The sequence below is a fragment of the Rhinolophus ferrumequinum genome, chromosome 4 (genome assembly GCF_004115265.2).
Source record: "Rhinolophus ferrumequinum isolate MPI-CBG mRhiFer1 chromosome 4, mRhiFer1_v1.p, whole genome shotgun sequence".
Taxonomy (NCBI): domain Eukaryota; kingdom Metazoa; phylum Chordata; class Mammalia; order Chiroptera; family Rhinolophidae; genus Rhinolophus; species Rhinolophus ferrumequinum.
In genome coordinates this window covers 65,628,832-65,652,183 of record NC_046287.1, presented here as the reverse complement: position 1 = coordinate 65,652,183, position 23,352 = coordinate 65,628,832, and the positions used below count along the sequence as shown (strand labels likewise).

At 38.2% G+C, this 23,352-nt stretch overlaps 1 protein-coding gene across 18 annotated transcripts in view; it reads left to right on the top strand.

The window, feature by feature from the left end:
• The window catches only part of NRG1 (neuregulin 1), a 973,831-nt gene that overhangs the window by 757,579 nt on the left and 192,900 nt on the right, over positions 1-23,352 (top strand). For 8 of the 18 annotated variants that reach the window (XM_033104336.1, XM_033104335.1, XM_033104334.1 and 5 more), the window contains exon 1: positions 10,266-12,162. The exons of the other annotated variants lie outside the window; for them this stretch is intronic. In XM_033104336.1, coding sequence (XP_032960227.1) covers positions 12,069-12,162 — 94 coding nt within the window. In that variant the 5' untranslated portion in view covers positions 10,266-12,068. Of the gene's footprint in view, positions 1-10,265; positions 12,163-23,352 lie in introns of those variants that run through there. 18 annotated transcript variants of the gene reach the window in all.

Below are 23,352 nucleotides of genomic sequence, written 5' to 3'. Positions count from 1 at the left end.
TTTTAAAAAAATACCAAATTACTAATGTAAAATTAGTTACATGTCCTGGGAGGGACTCCTCCAAGTGTGGAGCTCTAAAACTTAATGATTTCATCATAATTCCACCTTAGTTCATAGATGATTTCAAAACATGGCAAGTATAACTGAAGACATATAAGCCTTATTAAATGTTAGTTCCATCATCGCAGAATGGAGACGTTAAAACATTTAGGAATAATTCATGAGTGGCTTTTATCAATGATCTGAGGCTCTGTCCATAGAAATATTGATATCTGATTGTGCAGACAATTTCATCAATGTTAAGACCAATTTGAATAGTTCAGATCGCAATTCCAATGTTTCCTTCACAATTAGAGCTCGATTTGTCAAAAATAGGCTCACTATATTATTTTTATCATCCATTTTACTTTTCCCATACAGGTAGTCTGTGGGCTGAGTTAAAACATGTTATATTATTGAGCATTCTGAGATTGTTCCAGGATTTGAAAATTTTAGATTACTTTTGGTTGCTTGGAATTAATTCATACCATAACTTTCTGTGAAAAAATATATTTGAGCCAAACTGGCTTTAGGGAAGTATTTTATACTTTAATGAGTTTGGGAAGAGGAGATAAATTCATCTGGTTATAGTGACATAATAAATCTTGTTGAGAGGAACCTTTTTTTAAGTGGCATATTATAATTTCATTCCAGCTGATTTTGTGGACTTGAAACATTTTACTCTGCTTTTCTGTTTCCTAAAGAAGTTTCCATTTGGATTATTTGTGCAGATCAACAGATAACTACTTAGATACTTGAACAAAAACAGCACAGTTAAACACATCTTTTATCCATGCCAGAATTTTGCTGCTTTGGGACCGTGGACCTTTCTCAGGAACATGTACACATTTCTCTAATAAATTTTTAGACTGTGATATATTTTTGAGTTAAATTGTTATTATTTATTAAAAAGAAAATGTATGTTCACCATGAATGTGAATCAAAGTTTATATAGCATTCATCTCCATGGCAGGTGCTTTACCTTACTGATTATTTTGGCAGAAAACATGTACCAAAAGTATCCCTTGAGAAATAAAAACAAACCTTCACCTTCAAAAAATAGAAACAGCTACAACTCTTCAGGTTCCCTTTAGACCTGTGGATGAGTCTCATAAACATCCCTGGGGTCCATTTGTTGTCTGTGAGTCTGGCTGAAACTCAGAAAAAGGGTTGAAGACAGGATGGTTTAAAAATAGAAGAACTAGGATTTCTGAGTTGGGTTTGATCTTCAGCTATCTGTGAAATTTTCCAACTTACATCCCCACGTGCCTTGTTCTATCCTTTCAAAAAATGAGTTTTATAAACTAATGATGTAAAATATAAAATAAGAAGACTTTTAGAGCCTGTAAAGCTTGTCCATCATTTAGTTCTTCATTTTACAAATGAGGAAAGTACAGGCTGAGAAAATTAAATGACTACCCAAATCCATAGAGCTAGGAAATGGCAGAGCTTGGAGAGTCACTGTAGATGCCACAATTTCTTCCTATTTGTCATACTCCGTCACTCAATACCTTGTTCTCTGAAGCCCTGTATAAATTAAAATGGTTTTATAAATGCATTAGCTTACTATTGTTGTGTAATCATTTACCCCAGTCTTAGCATCCCAAAACAACACTCATTTATTAGCTCCCATATCTGTCAAAAGTCTGGACATGGCATAACTGGGTCCTCTGCTTAGGATTTCACAAGGCTGAAATCAAAGTGTTGACTAGGCTATGTTCAAATCTGGAACTCAGGTCCTCTTCCAGGCTCATTTAAGTTGTTGGTAGGATTCAGTTTCTTGTGGTTGTAGGACTGAGGTCTCTGTTCTTTTGCTGGGTGTCAAATAAGGCTTTCTCTAAGCTCCTAGAAAACCCTCACGTTATATGGCAGCTGCTTCTTCAAAGCCAGCAGGATGATTTTCACTGCAGGAAAAACCCAGCCCCAGCCCTCGTTTTAAGGAGTCCCCTGATTAGGTCAGACCCACTCAGCATAATCTCTCTCTAGATTAGCTGAAAGTTAACTGATTGATAACCTAATCACAAAAGTAGTATCTCATAATATCCATAGGTCCCTCCCATACTCAAGGGGAAGGGGTCGTATAGGTCTCATACACCAGGGACAGGAATCTTGTGATTAGAATTAGAATTCTGTTTACCAAATTGGTCATATTCCTCTCATCCAAGTATTAGTTTTCTTTTTTACCTCCTTCCCCCTCTACTTCCTCCCAGTAGAACAATTCAGCCATCTATACCACAGAAAACCCAGAAGGGACGATGAGAGGAGGTTAATTAGGAGCAGTGCAGTGAAAACTTCGAATCCGTAAAAATATGTGATTCTTATTGGTTTTCTTTATTCTTGATAGCCTTCAGTGCCAGTGGTCTGGGATACCCCAGAATTACCTCTTCAGTAATTACTGAATGTTTTTAAAATGTACCTATTCTTTTAACACGAAGCTCCTTTAGTAAAGTTGGCCTGACTTCAGAGATGTTTTGGGGGAACCTGGGGTGGGTGGATTAGGAGCAGCAGCAGCTACAAATCATCGGAGAGTGGCAACCAAAGGAGGCGCCATTTTCCTGGTGCCTACTACACGGGGGACACTGGACCCACATGAGCTCACTTAATACAACAGTGACTTGTTACATTATAATCCTCACTTCAGGTATTATAATCCCCACTTCACAAATGAGGAGACAGCTGTGAAGCAGCAGAGTCAGAATTCACAGTTCTGTCTGACTCAGTTTTCCTGAGGAGAGGTTCTCTTTGTCACACTTCCATCCATGCCCATGGCCGAGACTGGGACCCTCAGAGGCTCGCAGGACGTGTAGGCAGAGATTGGGGCACGGCAGATGGGGCTGCTGAGTGACAAGCACCCTCTGAGAAGGAGGCTACTTTAAGCAATCAAAAAGTATCAGCCATAGAAAGGTACTCTTTATTTCTCCCCTGCAGAGTTACAATTCAACTTATCAGAAATCAAAATGAAGGCTATACAAAATAAAGTCATTTTTCTTCATACAGGGGTTTGTAAATAAGGGATTAGTGGAATTTTATAATACCTCATCGCGATGATTAGTAACAAGTGTTGATATTATTTTTTTGATACAGTTATTTTTAATGTGGGGGGGAAAGGCATAGAGCAGGTAAACAAGGGGCTAAAGTAGATTTAAGTATACAAAAATGTAGTGACAGAAACCAGTGAGCCTTGTTCTTGAATCCTGTTAACTGTAACTTTGGTTGAACAAATCAATTAAGATGAAGCTCAAACAGCTGCAGAGCTTGGAAAAGTTGCAGTTACTTCATGAAAGTCCGGTTTGCGTTGGAGTAAAAAGTTAAATTTGGAAAGATTTCAAAGCCCTTCAACTGCTGCTCAATCACTCTGAAGTTGAATTCAATGTAAATTATGAATTCTTTTAATACATTTGGAGTCTATTTGTTTTAATATATGTATGTTTAGTGTGCATTTTAAGGAGATATAGAGCTGATTCCTGGGGCATCATTCCTGCATAGAAAAGAGACAGACTTGGGAACAAATCATCATAATAATGTAGGTGCTAAATTGAAGGTATATACAAGGGAAGCCACTAGACAGCCGCAGTTGGTTCTGTTTGGGAGCATTAGAGAAAAATAGACAAAAGAGGTCAATTTTGAGTTGGGTCTGGAAGGAAAGATAGAAGTGTATCAGGCAGAATAAGGGAAGGAAATTCCACGTGTGTGTATGGGGGGAAACAGAGTTAAAGGGATAGAAATAAGAAAAGATAGAGTTCAGTGTGACCAGAGTACACTAAATGGATGGGAGAAGATAGAAAAGAGGTTGAATATTTCTACAGCACTTAAATTGGGAAAGACCTGGCTACTCTCATTTCTACTTTACAGCAACAGGAATCCAATAGAGGTATTATGTGAGGAATGACAAGATAATAGCTGTATTTTAGAAGATTAACTCTGGTAGCAGGAAGGAGGATGGCTGGATATGAGAAATGAAAATAAAGCAATGATACCAGAACTTACAAAAGGCCAAAGAATGGCAGAAGACCGAGACTGAGGAGAAGCACAGGAATAGGTGGTGTGTATAAAAGCTGCTTCAGAGGTGAATACACTGGAATCGGGAGCATAAAATGGCTGAAATCAGGGGAGGAGAGGAAGATGTGAGGAGAAAAATAAAAGATGATACGTAGTTTCTGATTTTGAGCTACATCTTTTGAGGGGAGGGTGGGGTGGGGATTAATAAACTGTATTTTGGACATGTTCAGCTTGTGGTAGTTGGAAATAGAGGCTTGTAGCTCTGAAAAGTGTTATACACACATTTGTGAATTTTCAACATTTGAGATAGTGGTAATGAGTGACATTTTTATAGGATTATCATGTAGTTAAGAAGAAAATAGTTTTAAATATTGGGCCCTGAGTCAGCATTTAAGAAATCGATAGAAAAGTAAAAAGAATTAGGAAAAAGAAAATTCTGCCACTGAAATATGAGTCCCAAGAAAAAGTTTCAAGATTATGTGTGTATCAGTGTACCCTGGGTATAAGGACTAAAAAGAACACACTCCATGTGACAATTAGGAAAGTATTGGTGAATTTTTAGTAGTCTCACTAGACTGGTGGTGAATTGGGGAAGGAGATAGATTCCTTGAGCTGATAGAAAAAAAAAAGAAAAGAACTGAGAGTGTTTGTTTGTAAAAGGAAAGGAGGGTCAAATGAAAGGTTTTTGTTATGGCTTCTTTGTTAGAATGGGAAGAGATAACGTTCATGGAGAAAACTGGGTAATTAGAGTGATCTGGCCTCAGAGATTGGCAGGGCAGGCACAGCAGTAGGACAGGGGAGGGAAAGAACTGATAATACTTTAATGAACGTTTCTTAAGCAAGAGGAGCAAAAGCAAATTTTACAAGAAAAAAAATAAATTGAGAATATATATATATATAAAGTTCTTTACATTCCCTTATGAGATTTCTATCTATCTATATATATAGCTTTAGTACCCATTGTAAAAACACACTGATAGAAATCCTAGCTCATTGCTGGAGCTCCGAGGTCTACCTATTATATGAAAATAAAAGTGACGGTGGTCTCTACCTCATTCTGTTAGACTATCTTTTGGATAGTGGAACAACAACAGGGGGGAAAAATGCATCTTGCAATTCCAAAGCAAGACAAATGACACCTAAATAACAGTGACGTTCTCTTTTTACCCATAAAACCAGGGTTGATTTTGATCAATCTCAAAGACGTGATTCTCAACTGGACTGACAGATTTTTTTGTTGTTGTTCCTGAATGTATCTGTTTTATGGGATCTTAGGGATTTCAATTCACTCTAGGACCAAACAAAGATCACTCACAAATGCTAATACAAACATATTCTTAGACATATTTAGCTGAATATCTAAGATCCATCCCGGAATTTCTCTAGGCCCCAAACAATCCTACATGGTGGGTAAGACCCTAGACCAGACCAGAACTCCCTACATCATTTGAATTAGGTGGTTTCCGTCTTGTACCTATGGGAAGGAGTTGGAACAAACTCAATATTTATGATTAAGCAGAAAAGAAAACATTTTCCATAAGAATGTAATCTTCTGCATGGTTGGTCACCAGTTATTTTTTGGACAGTCATTTGGTTTCTGTCAAATTAGCTAATTGTTCTGCTAAAACATCTTTAAAAGATGACTTGCCTTCTTGAGTTGTTAATACTTGTGAAATTCTTTCCCCAGATGAATGGGAATTGAAAGATATATATATATATATATATTTTTTTTTTTAACACACACATACACAAAAATTCCCAAACATACAGTGTGTTGAAATTTGGTCTGTTGCAAAGTTGCTTGAATTCTAGGCCTGGGTCCAGGGGTGGGGATGACTGTAACATTCCACGGAGAACTTTACTCTTGGCTCTTACTGTAAAACTCAAAATCCCTATTCAAGTCAGAGATATGAAGTATTGTGCTGTAACATGAGGTGGAACTGAAAAAAAAAGGGAGGGGGTGATAGTCACGAAGACTTAGTAAGGAAGTTAGAAGGAATTCTGTGGGAAGGAAGGAAAAATAATAATTGTGTTATGACATGCATGGCCAGGTACAGAATATCATGGGTCAGGGTTTCATTCCATGCAGCCCAGTTATCGTGATGACATTATGAAGTAATTTCCTATACACTATAATCCGTTCTGGAAATGCTTTCTACCAGGTGTCTCTTATGAGACATACCAAAGAAAAGAGTTGATGTGTTCAATTACTCTTACTGTTCAAATATTTAAAGTACTAATTCATCACTCATGACATTTGATTTATATTTTAACACCATTTTCAATTTAACAGAGGTGAATCTTTTCATGAGAATGAATAAAGTGCCTCTTGAAAGGAAAGGTTAGCACCTTGGAGAGGATCTTGTGGGATGACTCTTAAAAGACATGGAAGCACCTGAATGTTTCTCTCTGCTGTATATTAGATGTTCATGGAATCTGAACCCAAAGTATGCATGGAGCAATCCTTTTGCATTTGCCAGATGGATATGGATGATGGGAAAAGGGCAAAATATTAGAGGAATTAAAGCTGAACTCAACACTAGTTCTAAGGTGGTTACTGGGTACAACTTGCCGAAATGACTACATGTGGACTTACCATTAGTCTGTAAAGAGAAAAATAATCATACAGGGAAAGAAAACTTAGGGAGTTTTTAACTCGCCAGTAACAATGGTGTGTTTGCAAGTTTTGATCCACTATAATTTTATTAGAACATCCTTACTAAAACCTATCTGTTTTATGGGTCTTTCCGACATGTCACAAGAACCCAATAGAAATAGAAATAGAGCCAATAAATGTAATCTACAGGCAAAATTTGCACAAGCAATTTAGGACAAAAAAGTAATTATCCTTCTTGTAATTTTACCATTTCACAAAAGTGACCACCTCACCTCTTAAAGATTTGAAAGATTATACGGATTAGTCAAGATTTTTATTTTATAGGCTTGTTCTTAGAAAGGTATATTTCAACAAAAGTTATCCCAAGGTGTCATCCCTGGTATTATAATCATCATTATCATTTTTAATTTTGACTAAATAGACATAAGTGTGTGTGATGCGTACACACACGTATTGTCTTGCATACATTTGAAAGTAATTCGCCTTATCCTCATTTGCCAATTCACAAAATGTATGTAATCGGCTACGATGAAACAGGAACAGTGCTAGAGATATCACAAAAAACATAGTCACAGTCTATGTTCACCAAGTTTTTCAAAAATAATGGAAAGCTTTTCTAAGTAACTGAAATCCAGTGGGAACCTGAGCAATCAGTGGAATTAGACAAAGTATAGTAGCTATGGAAAAATCCAGCCAGAGGAAAGAGCAAGTGCAAAGAAGAGGCTGGAAAGAATGGCAAGGTTTAGAGGCATGTTGCAAAGAGACCTCCAAGACTGAAGCACAGAGAGTGAGGGATGAAGCATAGTGAGATAAGGCTGAAGTATGATTCTGTGAAGCGAAGGGTGACTGGGTTAGATTTACATTTCAAAAAGACTCCTCTGACTGCTGTATGTGGCAAAATAATTGGAGGGAGCAAGAGTCCAGGTAGATAACTGTACTATGGCCAAAGCAAAGAAAAGAGAAGGCTTGGATTTGGGTGGTACTTAGTGAAGATGGATAAAAGGAGACTGAAGTCAAATGACAGGACTTGGGTATGAGTTGGATGTAGAAAAGGTGTCAAAGATTATTGTCAGAGTAAGTAATTAGTAATTGATTGATAGCATATGGTAATATTAGAATTAGGCTTTTACATCCTATCCTATTTAAATTAATTCTAATCAAAACTATTTCGTGCTTACTAGATGCAAAGTGTGGTGCTGGGAATTCTAATGGCTAGTAGTATTAAAGAGATAGATTATAGGATATATAATCTCTTCCTTTTATAGTCTCACATTCAAATAGAGATGCTTCTCATTCCCAATAGGGGAAAGAAAAACAACTATGCACACACACACACACACACACACACGTATGCATACACACACACAAATAAATCCAGATGTATATACACATGCATGTCTATAGATATGTATGTGCACTATATATTTATATTTACATTTGAGGTACTTGCAAGTCATACACGTCACTATTAAGTACATGACTGAGAAAGATAAAGATAAATAATTACTGTGAAGGTGAGGAAGAGAAATGGAAAAGTTGCATGAGACTTTTCTTCTTAAAATAAATTAAAATGTTTCAGAAACTACTAAGTTTTATATCTTCATCTGCTTATGGAAGAGATTTATGACATTGTCTCTATTTACCAAATAGAGTCCACAAAAAGAAATTCGGCACTAGTATTCAGCTATATAATCTGTGATATATCCCTACAATTATGAGAGTAATCTTATCATTAATCATCATCATCATCATCATGTATATAATGTGTATAGTAATTTAAAAAAAAAATCAGACAAACAACCAGAAAAAAAGATTTCATTTCATTGTTGTTGGAACGTTACCATTTTAGTATTTATTTTTGGATTCTAAACTCAGAATTTTGTTCTCAAACTGACTCTCTTCACAGCAGACAGAATATGGTTAATTAGTAATTCTGTTAACTATTTGCCAAATGTAATGGAGGATACCATTTCCAGTTTTTCCAGGGCATCTTGTTGGTCAGAAGCCCTTTGTTGAACAAACTCAACTTGCATGTTTGTTCTAAGAGTCTAACTAAACATACAGGAGAATTGCTAATCTGTAAATTCTTAAGGCTCCTTTCATCTCATTTTTCTCACATGATAGCCTTTGCTTATTTCAGTTTTGGTGTATTTCTTTCGATGGCTTGTTAATGTCTCCTATTTATAGTGATAGAATTATTAATCTCTAAGATAGTATAGAATTGTCCTTTACCATCACTATCATTGTACAGATAGTGGAATAATATACTTAGAATAGCAAGAAGCCTACTCTTTAGGGCCTTTCACGTCCAAGGGTCCCTCCAACGTTCTTGGACTTAAATTTGCATTTTTAATTTTGTGTTCTTTTCCTTTAAAAAGATCTTCCAAATTTTATGAGTTTCAGGCTCCAGAAAACTTATCTGGCCCTGCTTTTCATTTGTATTAAAATAATTTGTTTCTATGCCTTTCTCACAATATTTTAGCTTTATGAGACTCGGCGATTTTTGCTGTTTCTCTACTGTCTAGCATTTATAAATGTTCAGTAAATGCTGGATGAATGAATGAATAAGCCATGCATATTTAGTGGTTGTTTTGGAGTTGCCTTTGGTTAGTGAGATTTTCTTTTGCATTCATGTATTGTCCTTAATACCAACTTTGTTGCAAAGTTGTTGTTTTTTAAAGTAATCTTTATATAAATTATCCTATTTATTTTTAAAAAGTTAAAAGTATCTATTTTCAGAATTCCAAATTAAATTCCCATTACTATCAACATGCACAATATTTTGCAAAAATGCAAGGTCTCTTCAAATGTTAATGTTCTTTCACTTTTTTTCTTTAAAAAACTTTCTTAGAATATTTTTCACATGGGAATTACTAAGAGAAGGTATATTTGACCAGCTTTGTAGATTCTAAGGATGCTTCTAAATGTTAAGCCTAGTCAAAGAAAAATGTTATGGAACATGATTGCAGTTATTTTAAGCTGTCATTTAATATAAGATACCCATTTTAACTCCAAAATACATTTTTGCTTTATATCCTTCAATTCTAAAATAATGATATATTTGATAACATGTAGCTGTTTTATACTAAGCCCTTACAGGATCTCATATCCAGGAGATAAAGTACCCTGTTTGAAAGGACTCCCCTTTTCTGAATTCTGCTGTTTCCTGCTTGTTGAGCAGTGGCCCCTCCTGGGAAAGCAGAGTTATTTCAGCCATGTGGACTCCATTTCACATTAGACTCTGTGGAATATTATAGTGCTATTCAGATATATTCATCTTTTCCCTGATTTTGTTGTTTTTATGGCCTAGTAAAACTTACATTTGTTTGTTGAAAGATTATCAGAAGATATTTGGACACCAAACTTTTTCAGAATAAATAATGATAGCAATACTGCTAATATATCTTTTAACAATTACACCTACCCAACAGAGATTGGTTCTTATCACAATGCAAATTAAATGAAAATAAAATTATTCTTATTTTAAAACAGTTTTAAAATAAATATGTTTGCCCTCCTTCCCACATACAAGGAGGCACTCCAGATTTCACCTTTATTTAAATTGTGGCAATTCGAAAACATACCAAGAAGGCTGTATGCAGGTAACGGTTCAGTTCACATTAATCCCAGAGAATAGAAAATCAGGAGCAAGTCATTTTTAAATAGGAGTAATCAATTTCATATATGGATTGTTCATATTTAACTCTTCCTGACCACAACACAAGTCCATCATTGTAAAGTAACAGTGGAAGGTAGCCACAACTGTGATATGAGAATGTTTTCTTTATGTGATTCTGGATCGTTCAGTGGTGCAGATCACACTAAAGGAGCGGAGTGGCCTTTAACTTTTGTCCTATGCAGCCCGGTGCTAATGTTTTCTGGGTTTCACTGCTCTTTGGAATTCTCCACCAGAGGGAGGACAAGGGAAGGAGAAGCAGGTTTCACCCGCAGTTCTGAGGAAAAGTTTGAATCCGAGAAAGCAAGCATTCATGAATTAAAGAGCTCTAGTGCAGTCTCTGCACTCTCGCTCTCTCTGCATGCTTTCTCACTCAGCGGAACTGCGTGACGCCCAGCTAGTGCAGTCATTGTATTGTTGACCGCCTTTTGACCAGGGTGTTACAGTTCCTTTCAAATTACGTTGTAGCGAGATATGGTTTAGGACACCTTCTTTGAAGAAGTCAGGTTATTATAATTTATTTTAGGAAAAGCTGAAGATGAGAGTTCCGACAGGCATGTTATTAAATCCGTCAAAGCAGGATACACACATTCAGGGAGCAGATCTATGAAGATGGTGCGAGCTGACCACTCTTAAGGTTCACTGAGCCCTTCCTGTGTACCCAGGACTGTCTTACACTCAAAGTCCCTTCCATCCAGAGTTTATCTTTGCTCCACGTGTGTATGGGGTTTGCACTAAAGTAAGACAGGAATGAACCCCAAACTCTCCTGGGGAAACGGCAAACGTTACTCTCCCTTCCAAGGGTTCCAGAGCCTTCATTTGCGGGGCAGGTGTCAGAGTTCCAAACTTTTTTCTCCAACATTTATCCGCATTAAAGGGAACGGAACAGCCCTTCGGGATGCTGCCTGGCTGCGGAGGAGAGCGAGGAGCTCCAGCCCCTAGGTCTCTTCTTGGGCCTTCAATCTCCCCGGGCCGCTCGGTTCGGTTCCCGCGGTGGCGGTGGCTGCGGCATCTCCGCGCAGGTTGCAGCGACCCCTGTCGGGGGTTCCCTACAGCCGCTCAGCGCGCCGCCGCCCCCCGCCCGCCAGCCCGGCCAGGCTCGGGAGTGAAAGGGGCTGCGCCCGGGAGCGCCGAGCCCAGGCTCCTCCCGGTGGCGTGTCCGCGCCTCGGGGTGGGGGTGTGGTGGGGATGAGGGAGGGGGCGAGGCAAGGGGAGGGTGAGAAGGAGGCGCCAGCCTCCAACCTGCGGGCGGGAGGTGGGTGGCTGTGGGGCAATTGAAAAAGAGCCGACGAGGAGTTCCCCAAAACTTGTCGGAACTCCGGGCTCGCGCAGAGGGCAGTAGCGGAGCGGCGGCGTCTGCTTGGGCGATGGGAGTGCGGGCAGGACGGTGAACGCCTCTTCCTCCTCGGACTGCAAGCGCGCCGGACAGAGGCCAGGACAGGAGCCGACAGCGGCGGGATCCACGGACTTTCCTGGGCAACAGGAGCAACCCCGAGAGCTAGGGCGACCGCCTGACTGAGCGACCGCTAGTCCCAGGTGGCCTGGACCGCACGCCGCGTCCGAGCCGCTCCCCGCAGGCAACAGGAGACGCCCCGGCGCTGCGAGAGCGCCGCAGTTGGGTCGCTTTCCCCCTCCAGGGAGAAACTTCTCAAACCCGATCCAAACCCTGGGACCAAACTTGCCGCGTGTTGCCTTCGCCCGGAGCCGTCTGCGTAGAGCGTGCACTTCTCCAGCGAGATGTCCGAGCGCAAAGAAGGCAGAGCTAAGGGAAAGGGCAAGAAGAAGGACCGAGGCTCCGGCAAGAAGCCCCCGGCGGGCGGCTCGAGTACAGGTAAGTGCGCCGTGCGGCCAGGGCTCCGCGATCCTGCTTTTTCTCCTTCTCTTCCTCCTTCTCCTCTGGTGCCTCGCCTGCCCGCGCCTTGCGCTCCGGGCGCCTGGCCCCGTTCCCGGGCGTCCGCGGAGCCAGGCAGTTCTCGCCCTCCATGGTGCCGCTGCTCACCTGAGCGCCCAGCAGCACCTGGGCTCCCACACCCCACGCGCAAGGCGAGGGGCAGTAGCGCGGGTCGGCGCCCTCGGAGGGTCGCAGCGCTCCCAGGCACGGCCTTTGACCAGCGTCTCTACTGAGCCCAGCCCAAGAGCGGGACCCTGAGTGCGGGAGCGGAGGCTGGTGCGCGCCTGTCCCGCGCCGGGAGGGCTTTGCACAGGCCCCGTCTGCCCTCTAGCGAGAGAAGCGGGAATGGTGCTCCCCTCGGTGTGCCTGGCTCGCAAGAACCTGGCGATGAAGAGAGGCCTCAAGAGCGGTTGCGCATCGGTGTTTGGGGCAGAGGGGCGGGCTGTGTAGGGTCGCGGAGTGTGCGTATGTTCACCCTGATTCAGTCCTGCGGTGTTAGAAATCGAGTCACCTGGGTGAGATTCCTATATAGGTTAACGAAGCAGATAAAATCTAGAGCAGTGCCAGGAATCAGGTCTGTTCCAAATAAGTTCACAAACTTTCAGCTTAGCGGTTATGTTTTTCAGGTCCTCCTTAATAAATATGGTCCATTTATGTTCCCAAGAGGGGCCAAAACGCAAAAGTTTATTTGACTTTTTAAATTCAGTTGTTTACTGGTTATATAATATAATGAAATGGAAGTTGAGGCTTTCTAGAGATAAATCTTGTATTTGATAATCAACAGGAAAGTGAATGACAGTTTCACCTTAGATTTCCCTAAGAAGAGCTGATACTTTTGACATTGTCTTGGACAGAGGAGGCCCCCCAAATAAATAGTTGTTTATAAGTGAATGAGTTCAGAGGATGCTTTAAAAAGGAGAGAAAGAGGGAGCAGCGTATAAGGGCTTTTTGGGGGGGGGGGCACAACTCACTTAAAGAATCCCTCAGCACTTTCTACACAGCACTTCTGAAGAATTAATTGAGTAGCACTTGGTAATACTGTGGAAGAAAAAGATAAGCAGGAGTATCTGCCTGTTCCTTGCAGGAAGAAAACAAAATTTGCCTAGTCTTCTTACTGGCATCACTGATAGCATTTCAGAACCTGGCTTATTGGCAAAGACCTTATTAAGCCGGCTTTCAGCAAAACAGAAATTGAACAGAGAGTAATTGGCTACTGACCATTCCTGAGCATGTTTCTATAATAAGATCCTGCTGATCAGATTCTCCTACTTACCTTTCATTAACCCTCATGAGGGTATACTGAAATTTTTCTTACTTTTACCCTATGTTTTAGAGACACCAGAGAGCATTTTATTCTACAAGGTATGAAATGGGAAGCTGCATAAGCAACCGCCCTAAGTGACTACCTCTGTTGTCCTTTTGAAGGTCATCACAGTAAATTAAAGAGACCTTAGACCTTAACCAAAACTATAAAGTTGTAAAAAGAGTTATTTGTGGGGCCCTGTAGGTGTTCTCCTGTCCTGCTGGTAATACTCTGCCTGCAGAAGTTTCTATGGTCCTCTGTAGGTGGTCTGATGAATGAAGGAAGGGGCAGTGGTTTGGAGTAGCATCTCTTTCAGGTAATACCTTTGCCTTTTGTCAAGAGTTCTTGGCAGCAATGCCTTAACACAGACATTTGCAGATAAGCAGGTAGTTCCGTGGGAGAGAGACTGAAGAGCAACCAGGCATTTCTATGGCCTGCAGATCATATCTACCACGTCGGTAAGCAGCTGTGTTGTGACTACCTGATGTTCTCTGTTGACATGGTTTTGAGAGCTTCTCGGTGGCTGTCTCTCATTCTGCTTGCCTGTCTCACAGCTGTGATTCTCTCTAAACCAGATAGATAAGCATTCTATTTACGTGACATACTCTGAACTATCTTCTCAGAAAAACTGGGGTGAAAGTGGCTCTAGTTAGTTTTTAGTATAGATGTCTCTCTTTTCAATTAGGTCAGAGTCTTTAAGGAGGAAATTTTACCCCAGCCAGGGCACCTTGTGCCTGTTAAACTATATAAACCATATAAGAATGTTTATTCTTCATTTGATTTGAAAAGAAAGGTCACCTTGAAAATAGTTTTATATAAAAGCACAGGGCATTAAATAAGATTGCTTTGTGTTTTTCTCCTTCTTGTCATTTTCCTTATAATGTTAAGTGCCAATGTACTTTTCCTTACCTTAGGAAAAGGAATAACTGATGGCCATAATGGTTTGTGGGAGAAACCCACACCTCGTTTTCACCTTTTTTTTGCACTCTTTAGTTCTCAGGCATCCTCAAAGGAACGACCTCTAGATGCCGTAACTGTAGCATTGCCACTTGTTGTGCCAGCCCAAATTAGGACTTAAGACGACACCTATCTCTTGACTAGTTCCTGGGTTAGTACCTTTCAATCCCAAATTTCACCCCTTTCTTAAAACAGCCACTGAAATTTTGTCTTAGATGATACATATGCAACAGCCGAGCCTCTCTTTGGATGTTATAACATTACTTCACGGCAGTCGGGGGAGATATAATGCTGCGAGAACTCAGGCTCTCAGCCCCGCTGTGTGCTGTATTATATGCAGAGGCATAAACACATCTGTTGGAGGGAGATTTTCAGGGGAAAAAGGCTTCTTTAACTTTCATGTGCCATGTGTGACTGATATGTGATACATACATGGCTATATTTCATAGCATCTGCATTTTTATACAATTAACTGAATATTGAATTGCACCCTATTAGAGCTGCAGATGTTCAACAGAATTATCTATTCCAAAATAATGGCTCTAATAGGTCCCAAGCCTTTGGAGTCATTGATTCCTCTTTTTTGCTCAAAATAAGCAACCTCAGCATAATCCTGGGCTTTGTAACACAGATCCATGTACCAAGGGTCCTGTAACATCCAGGGCCTCCAGCGCTGGACCTCCCATATTCCATCCAGGCTCATATTGATTCAGCTTCTATTGAAGCCTAAATTACAAAACCAGAGCTTCTGTTTCTGTTTTTCTTTTTCTTTTTGGTATTTGGCTTTAAACTTCTTTTATGAATGTTTGTTTGCTGATGTTTTTCTTTTGTTAAATCACTGTAAAGGATTTTTTATTTTTTCTGTTTTAAATGACCTGGAACAAATTCATTATCAAGCCTCGCCAAGTTCTAGAACTGTTTGTTGGGCCTCCTTTCACTCCTGGCAGAAGGGGCATTTATGAGTACAAGTCGTGGAAAACTCGAGAAACTCAGTGTCCCAAATGGGTTGAAGCAGCGCCCTGTGCTCCCCGTGACATCACCTACCTGTTTCATTAACTAAGTGGCTCCCCAGGCTGAAGTGCTCGTAAACATTCTTGGATATGAAGTGTCCTGTCACTACCAGGGCAGTGTGTGTTTACAGAACGGGAGGAATGTCCAGTGATCTGTTTCAACCTGGTTCCTTGTAACCACTTAACCTTATGTAATTATTAAAAACATTAAGTGGTATTTATAGAATGAAATGGGATTTATTTTGAAGAATTCTTTTGACGCAGAAAGAGTGGGAGACACATTGCGTATTATTCTCATATCTGCGAAATGATCAAATGATAGTGATGGAAGAATGGGGAGAAAAACAATATATATGTAATCAGAAAATACTGAACCAGTGGGAGAACAGTGACCCCCTCACTCCAGGCCAGGCATCAGGCCGAACGCTTTCAGATTTACTAATAAGGGAGCTACTGTGTATCAAATATCTTACCATGTTCCAGGCAGTATCACAGATGCTTTGTGTATTTTTTTTAAGAGTTTATGCTTTTTATTTTTTAAATTAGAAAGTAGTTTTTCTCCTCCACTTGCTACACCTTCTTTTGTTGTCTGCGAAAGATATGTTTCTTTTCCTACCATCAATTATGTGAGTTACCTTGATTCTTCTTTATAATAATATTTTCACACGCATCTTGTATTTTGACTTTAATTATCCTGTTTTATAGATGCAGGAGCTGAAATATTATGTAACCTTCAAATGAAAAAGGGCATGCCTTTCATTCTTTTTTGCTTTTTTCAATTACAGTTGGCACACTTTGTGTGTTTCATCACCTGTCCTTCAGGAAGGAAAATGCCTCACTTAGGCAGCAAGAGGAGGAAGCCTAGTACTTAGCTCTATAGCCAGGTCGCCAGGGTTTAAATCCTAGTTCTGCTGCTCCTTAACTGTGGAGTCACGGGAAGGTTACTTAATCCCTCCATGCCTAAAGTTCCTTATTTGTAAAATTGGGATAACTATATTATTATTACCATGAAGTTATTATGAGGCTAAAGCAAGGTAATCCATGGAAGCATTCTGAACATTGCCCACCATGTAATAAGTGCCCAATAAATGTTAGCTTTGTTTATAAAATTACTTTAGTAACAAACTGTCTGTGTCTTTGCAAAGATATTTGATATAATTTTCAAAATTTACCTTTTATGGTAAAAAAATAATCCAAAGCTGGCCATAGATTAGAGTGAGTATAAATATTAATATCTATTACCTGTAAATATAGAGAAAAGTGGATAAGTATGTCAAATACCATAACTGCGTATATATGTAATGAAAACAGTCCTGAATTCAGTCTAAATATTGAAAGTAGGGTGAGGTGCAGCATAATTTTATCTCTGGTAAAAAACGTTGAAATTTCAAGCTATGAGAAGATTTTGAAACATGACTCCTTTTCTGGCAACACTGAAGAGTTGATGCTTAAACCTCACTTTATTGTATAGAATTCATAATCTTCTCTGTTGGGACTAGTACAAATTGCAGCAATTGAAAAGGAAAGTGGGTATTAACATGCTCTTTGTTATCTTTTTATCAAGTGTAACTGTATATTGCCAATGAGGTTCATAGAATTGAGTGCAGGTGTTTCTAAATCTAAACAAAATGATGAATATAATAAATCCACATTTCTTACTATTTTCTTTCCTCCCTCTTCTCATTAGAATAGCTTAGATGTAGTATTTAAAGTTTTGGGAGTATGATTCTTACCAAATCAGTGTTTTATTAGCATTCTCCAAGTAATGTGTTAAATTTGACTGTAACAGTTCTGAGAGTTTATCGTTCTGTTATGACAGAAGAAACAAATCAAGTGTCAATATTTTGGGTGAGTGATTTTATTTGCTTAAAGAAGCAAATTAAAGGGACTTCTAATATTTTAGTTAATCCTAGAGCTCTCCTTTTGACAGACAGAAACTACAAAATATTAAATCAGATAGTATTAGCTTAAAAATGGATTTGTGTTATCCAGAGGAAAATAATATGTTAAATATGCTATTAGGTATTACATACATACAATGAAATTTCCCCAAAGGAACAAGCGATGTTTTGAATTCACCCTAATCCTACACAGGTCTGCATGTGTGTGTGTCCTTGCATGAGTTTTAATGGATTAACAAAAGGAAAGCTACCAAAATGCCAATAGATGTCAGTGTTTGTTGTTTAGAAAAAGTGAGATGTCTGAAAAAAAAAAAAAAGACAACCTTATTCTCAGTTTTAATAAACTTAAAACAGACTGCTTTTAAAAATTTGACAATTAATAATACCCTGTATAACCTTGCTTACTGATATTTTGTTAATGAAAGTATCGTATTTTCACATCCCTTTTCTTTTAAATAGCAAAAGATTTAGTATTTAAATCAGCAGTAAATTCCCCCAAAGAATTTAGAATGTAGGCTAATCGGTACATTTCTTCTTTTTAATTCAGAAACAGTTACTTGAGAATGTTGTTACACCTTGGATTTATTTTGCATTATTAAACTAGAAATTAATTATGCATGTTTCGCACATCACCTCGATTAAGATTGAACAAGTGCATTTTTCAGTCCAACTCAGGTGAGATCTATGGAAGGCCAGAGATGATCCGATTTCTCTGCTTTCTTCCTTTTACCAGTGTCACCTTTCTCCGTCCTCCAGAGGGTGCTCCAAGAGCATCGCACTGCTATTCCCCAAAGTGACTCCTTTTCTAGTTTTTTCTTAAGTTCAATATTCTGAGCAATCTGTGGAGAAGTAGAGGGTCTGGATTTCATGAGTTAGCTGCTTCAACAGGAGTTTGTTTTCCAGCTTGACCAAATAGCCCGATTCACTTAGAATTCTGTATCAGAACATTCTGAAACATTATTCTGATAATGATGATGTGCTTATCAATCTGCAAGGGAACATCTGTAAGATTAATTTTAACCAGCAACTCTCCCCCAGAGAATCAAGCATCTTATAAGCACCTTTCTGTTGCCTCTTACAGCAATTCCTTTGGAGTAAGTGCAGGCAGTCCCCACAAAGAGATTTAGCTACATTTAAGTTTAACTGTGGCATTGCCAGATTATATGTGAAAGCATGAAAATTAAACCAAGGATCTTTACTAACATGTTTGTTTTCATTTCTTCACACTATATCCTCAACCCTTGGCTGAAATATTTTAAAATCCACATTTGATCGAGTTATGCATTTTTGAAAATGGGTTTGAATAACTAATTCTTTTGGATCATGGGCTAATATTGTAATATTGTCACGTGGCCCCTGTTATTGGTTCAGGATTTATTCCACCCTGCACTTGTCATCTTCACCGTGACTTCCGTTATATTACTCCCCTTCTCCTTTGAAAATGCAATAATGTTCACATTGCTTTGGTCCAAGAAAGGTATTATTGATGGGAAGTAAGTAGCCTTTGCTCTGCCACAGTGTCCCAAACCTTTCATTTCACAGCTTCAATAAGCAGGCAGCTGGCTCCTCTGGGCAGCTGTTGAGTTTCAGTTTCAATGATGTGAGAGTCAGGGAATGTTTTATTATGTCAAACCATATGAAATTGTCGATTTTTTTTAGGTCATACATGACTGAATATTGTCAATGTCATATAGTTTAATATTTGGACTCTAGTACTTTGGACAAAGTATTTAGTACTTTGATTTTATACTTTACATGTTATTTTAAATAATATACTAATGACAACTTTGAAAACCTTCTTATAAGTTTTGGGAATTAAATGAGGTTAAAGTAATATGTAAAAGGAATGTGAGCTAGGAAATCATTGAGCTGGTGGCATTTTCTCCAATAAATAGATCAGGTCATATGATACCCATATAAAATGAATTCAGCATAAAGTTAGAGTGCCAAGGCAACTCGCGTTTTCCCTTGGAAAGAAAAGTAGTGCATTTGTACCACAAAATATAACTTCTAATTTTATTGGACTTGTTAGCAAACTTTTACCATGCTTTATCTTACCCACCATATTTCTACAGAGTTTATTACAGAGAGTCGAGTAGGAAATAATGATGATTGGTGAGTAACCCTAGCTTTATTTTATAGAATAATATTTAAAAAAATATTTTGTCAGTTTCACAGTACTACATATACTCAATTTTTCTAGTAGTTTTAATGTGTGAATTTTATTGTCAAGTGAAAATGCATCTCATCTTGAATGGCCTATGTTACTTTATAAATAAGGTTAAAATTTAGATAAAGCCAGTTTTTAAAGGGTACACGTTTGTGCTTGTGATTGTAACTCATTTGTTTGTTGCATATAATCTCATGATTGTAGAGACAAATTGTATTTTTAAAGGATATGGCAGTCTCCTTAGCTATTCCATAATGAATCTAAAACCAATCTTTAAAAGGAAATGTCTAGATTCCAATTTGGAATATTTTTTTTCAAAATAAAAACATTTATACATATAGTGAAATGTTTTGAATACTGAATGTCTTGTATTTAAGTACTCCAAATTTGAAAGTTGAAATTCCTACACATTTTTATGATTTTTCAAAAAATACATTTCAACCTTATGATAAGGCAAAATCTGAATATCAATTACGCATAGAAAATTTTTCTCTGTTAAAGCCCTAAAGTTTTACAACTTAGAGTTTTGAATCTAAGCTGTTTAGTATGTCATTTATTAAGAAATTTCATTTGTATGTAATAGGAAACCATATTTACATGTGAGCTGATAAGAAATGCATCCGAAATCAAAGAATAAATGAAGGAGATAGTCAGCAGGTATTTAAAAGAAAACTAATGCTCATGACAAGAGAGCTTTCTTTTATAGAAATAAATACATATGTTGCCATTTAACGTTTAGAAATATGTACTTTGTGAATCAAATGTTCCTTACATTCTTAAGCTTATCAGGATTTAGAAAAAGTTTCTACTTGTGTCTGAATGTATCTCTTCTCCCCTCTGCCCCTCTTATTCCTTGGACTTTCTGCTATATTAGAGGACAATTAGACTTGTAACTTGCCCTAATAGTCGTTTATGTTACTAAACTAGGCTGTAGGACAAGGGAAGTCATTTTGGATACAGCACAATGAATCTATAATGTGAATATTTGAATTATATTTAACAAGAGCTAATATATGAATTTTTTTTTTTTTTTCCTGTGGACCTTCCCATCCCTGCCCCAATCTTGGAAAGTTTACTTTCCACTTATGAGTTTATACTATTTTAATGGGTTATGGCTGTTTAAATGAAAGGGTTGTTTTGTGTTTGTTTTATATTAAATGAGTATGTAGTAGGAAGACTGTTTTGAATGGAAGCAAATGTTATATCCATTTGTGACCTCAGTTAGGGTCGATCTAAGATTAAAACATGCACATATGTAGTCAGCACTTCAGTGAAACCCAAATGAACATTTTAAATCATCATTGTGATGATTCTAATTTTCAATGGGGTATTTATGCTAAATAGCATATTTTTATTCCTCTCCAAACCCTGGAGTGAAGGAAATACAAAATGTGGTTGACATTTTGTATCCCCATCTACTTATTCCACAAGGGATGTCATGAAACAAAATCCCCCCAAAAAAGACATACCTGGATTTGAGACCTCCTGGGTATGGCCTCACTCCTGACACCTTTGATCCAACCGTCTCCACCCCAGTAATATCCCGAATTTCATCATCATTTTAGAACTGAATAATATTTTTCCTTCTTCCCAAATCTGGCCTATTCACCTTAAAAATAAAAGTTCCTTTTCTGAATGGGGTCACTATAAAGAAAAAATCAGCTCTGTTCTTTCTGAACTAACAGGCCAAATTTGAATTACTATATTGGAATATAATGTAATTATGAACATATCAGCATGAAAAATTTGACTTCTAACAATACCACGTCGAGGTTTCTGGGACACGTGAGTGGTGGCCTGGCTTAGCAACTGCTGTTCATCCCAAGGGAGGGAGGGACTGGTTTTAGTTCCATCAGACCAGTGGTGGAGAGGCAAGACTCTGGCTCTGTCCTCTGATGGCAGGACGTGAGCCTTGGCTGCACCACCTCCCACTAGTGTAACTCTGACAGTGACAAAAACTCTTGAAGCCTCAGTTTCCACATGTATATATGGTGGAAAATAATACTAAGCAAGTCATGTGGTCATTCTGAGGATCAGTGTTTTTACTGTGCTGAGCACAGAGAGGACTAAATGATCGGTTTTATTGGGTTTAAATGTTAATAAAAATCTAAGCATTTTATTCAGTGTTTATTCATCTAATAGTATCTTTTCACTATGTATGTCTCCATCAGTATTGTCTGAATTTTAATTCCTCAGAAGATAACTTTATAAATCCTGTGCATCTTTTCACAGCGTCTTATATACAGAGGTTTTTTGTAAATAATTATCTTGTTGCTAATACACATCAAATTTATTTGGAGTCGATTCTATAGCTTTGGATCATTGGTGAGAGTTGGATGCCAGATATGTAACACCTTCATAACAAGGTCAGCTGGACATATTTAATCTGAGGTTTAGCTTGAACTTTGACCTATAGATAAACTCATTTTGGAAGAATGGAGCAACACTAGTGGTGATGTTTTAACAGATTGACACAATAACAGGGTATGTGCACTTTTATTTTAAATAACAGACACACACACATCCTTAATCTTTTAAAATATATATCAATTAGTTCTTTAGATGTAATTTTTCCATCCCTTAATCTCCCATTTCTTAATGGTCAAGGGTAGCTTTGTATTGTAGTGCTTAGTAGAGTACTTTACATACAGATATTTACAGAATGAGTGAGAGTCATGTTTCTCTATACATTTGTTGACTATTTTGTTTCCTGAGCTACAAGGATAGATAATTGTAGTTTATGAATTGATTTAATTGGAGTATGCGCCAATTGTGTTTTGAGGTATAGTAAGTTCATTGACAAAAATTTTCATTTGTATGTTAAGTAGATGTTATTTTGTGTATATGTATCAAACATGCTTTTGTATTCTTTTGGTATATTCTCTTTACTCTGCCAACAGAGTGACAGTATTTGTGTTAAGCACAATATTTTATTGTTTAAAATTATAGTTGTTTATAAATAAATAAAAAAAGGGGAGCCTGCTTTTAAGACCTTGAGATGGTAGATTTTTATAGGCAGTTGTAATAGCAGTAATATTGAAAATTATTGTCACCCATTTCTGAGAAAAATATTGAAGGCTGCTATATTGCACCCAGAAGAATTAGTTGGAATACAGAAAATAGATGGTGATTGTAATTTGTTTTAGTGAGGTCACCTTGCTCTATACTTGGAATCTTCCCTGGGGGGCAGGGGAGGGAACTGCTCATGCATTATCCATTTTGGGAAAGAGTTATACATACAGGAATTATGGAAATGAGATGGTGGACTTGTCAAGAGAAAACCAATTATTTGAATACTGAGTTGAATGGAAAATGAAATACATAATTTTCCATATATTAAATTGAATAGAAATGGGGACTTATGTCTTAAGGGTTTTTTCGTTTTGTTTTGTTTTTCACATGTTGATTATATTGTGTGTTCTCCGTGGCCCTTAACCTCACAGGAAAGAAAAATGTCAGTGGAAATAATTATTTTTTATATGTTGATATTTGGAAAGCAAAATTAGAGTTTTAAATGTTGTATATATTACTTACACCTTTTCAAAAAGGACTGTGATCCACTTTAAAGAAGGCAGGGAAGAGAGGTCATGTGTTATCTTTTCCCAGGAATGAACAGAAACTAAGGGACCAGGATAGAGAGCATAGCCTCGGAGACTCCCTAGATTCGCTGTCCTCTCAGATCACACAGAATAAATATTCACAGAACCTGAAAAGCTCAGTGAAAGCCCCACATCTGAATTTGGGGATTGGGGTCATACTCTGTAAGGTAAAGCCATATGTCGGTGTTTC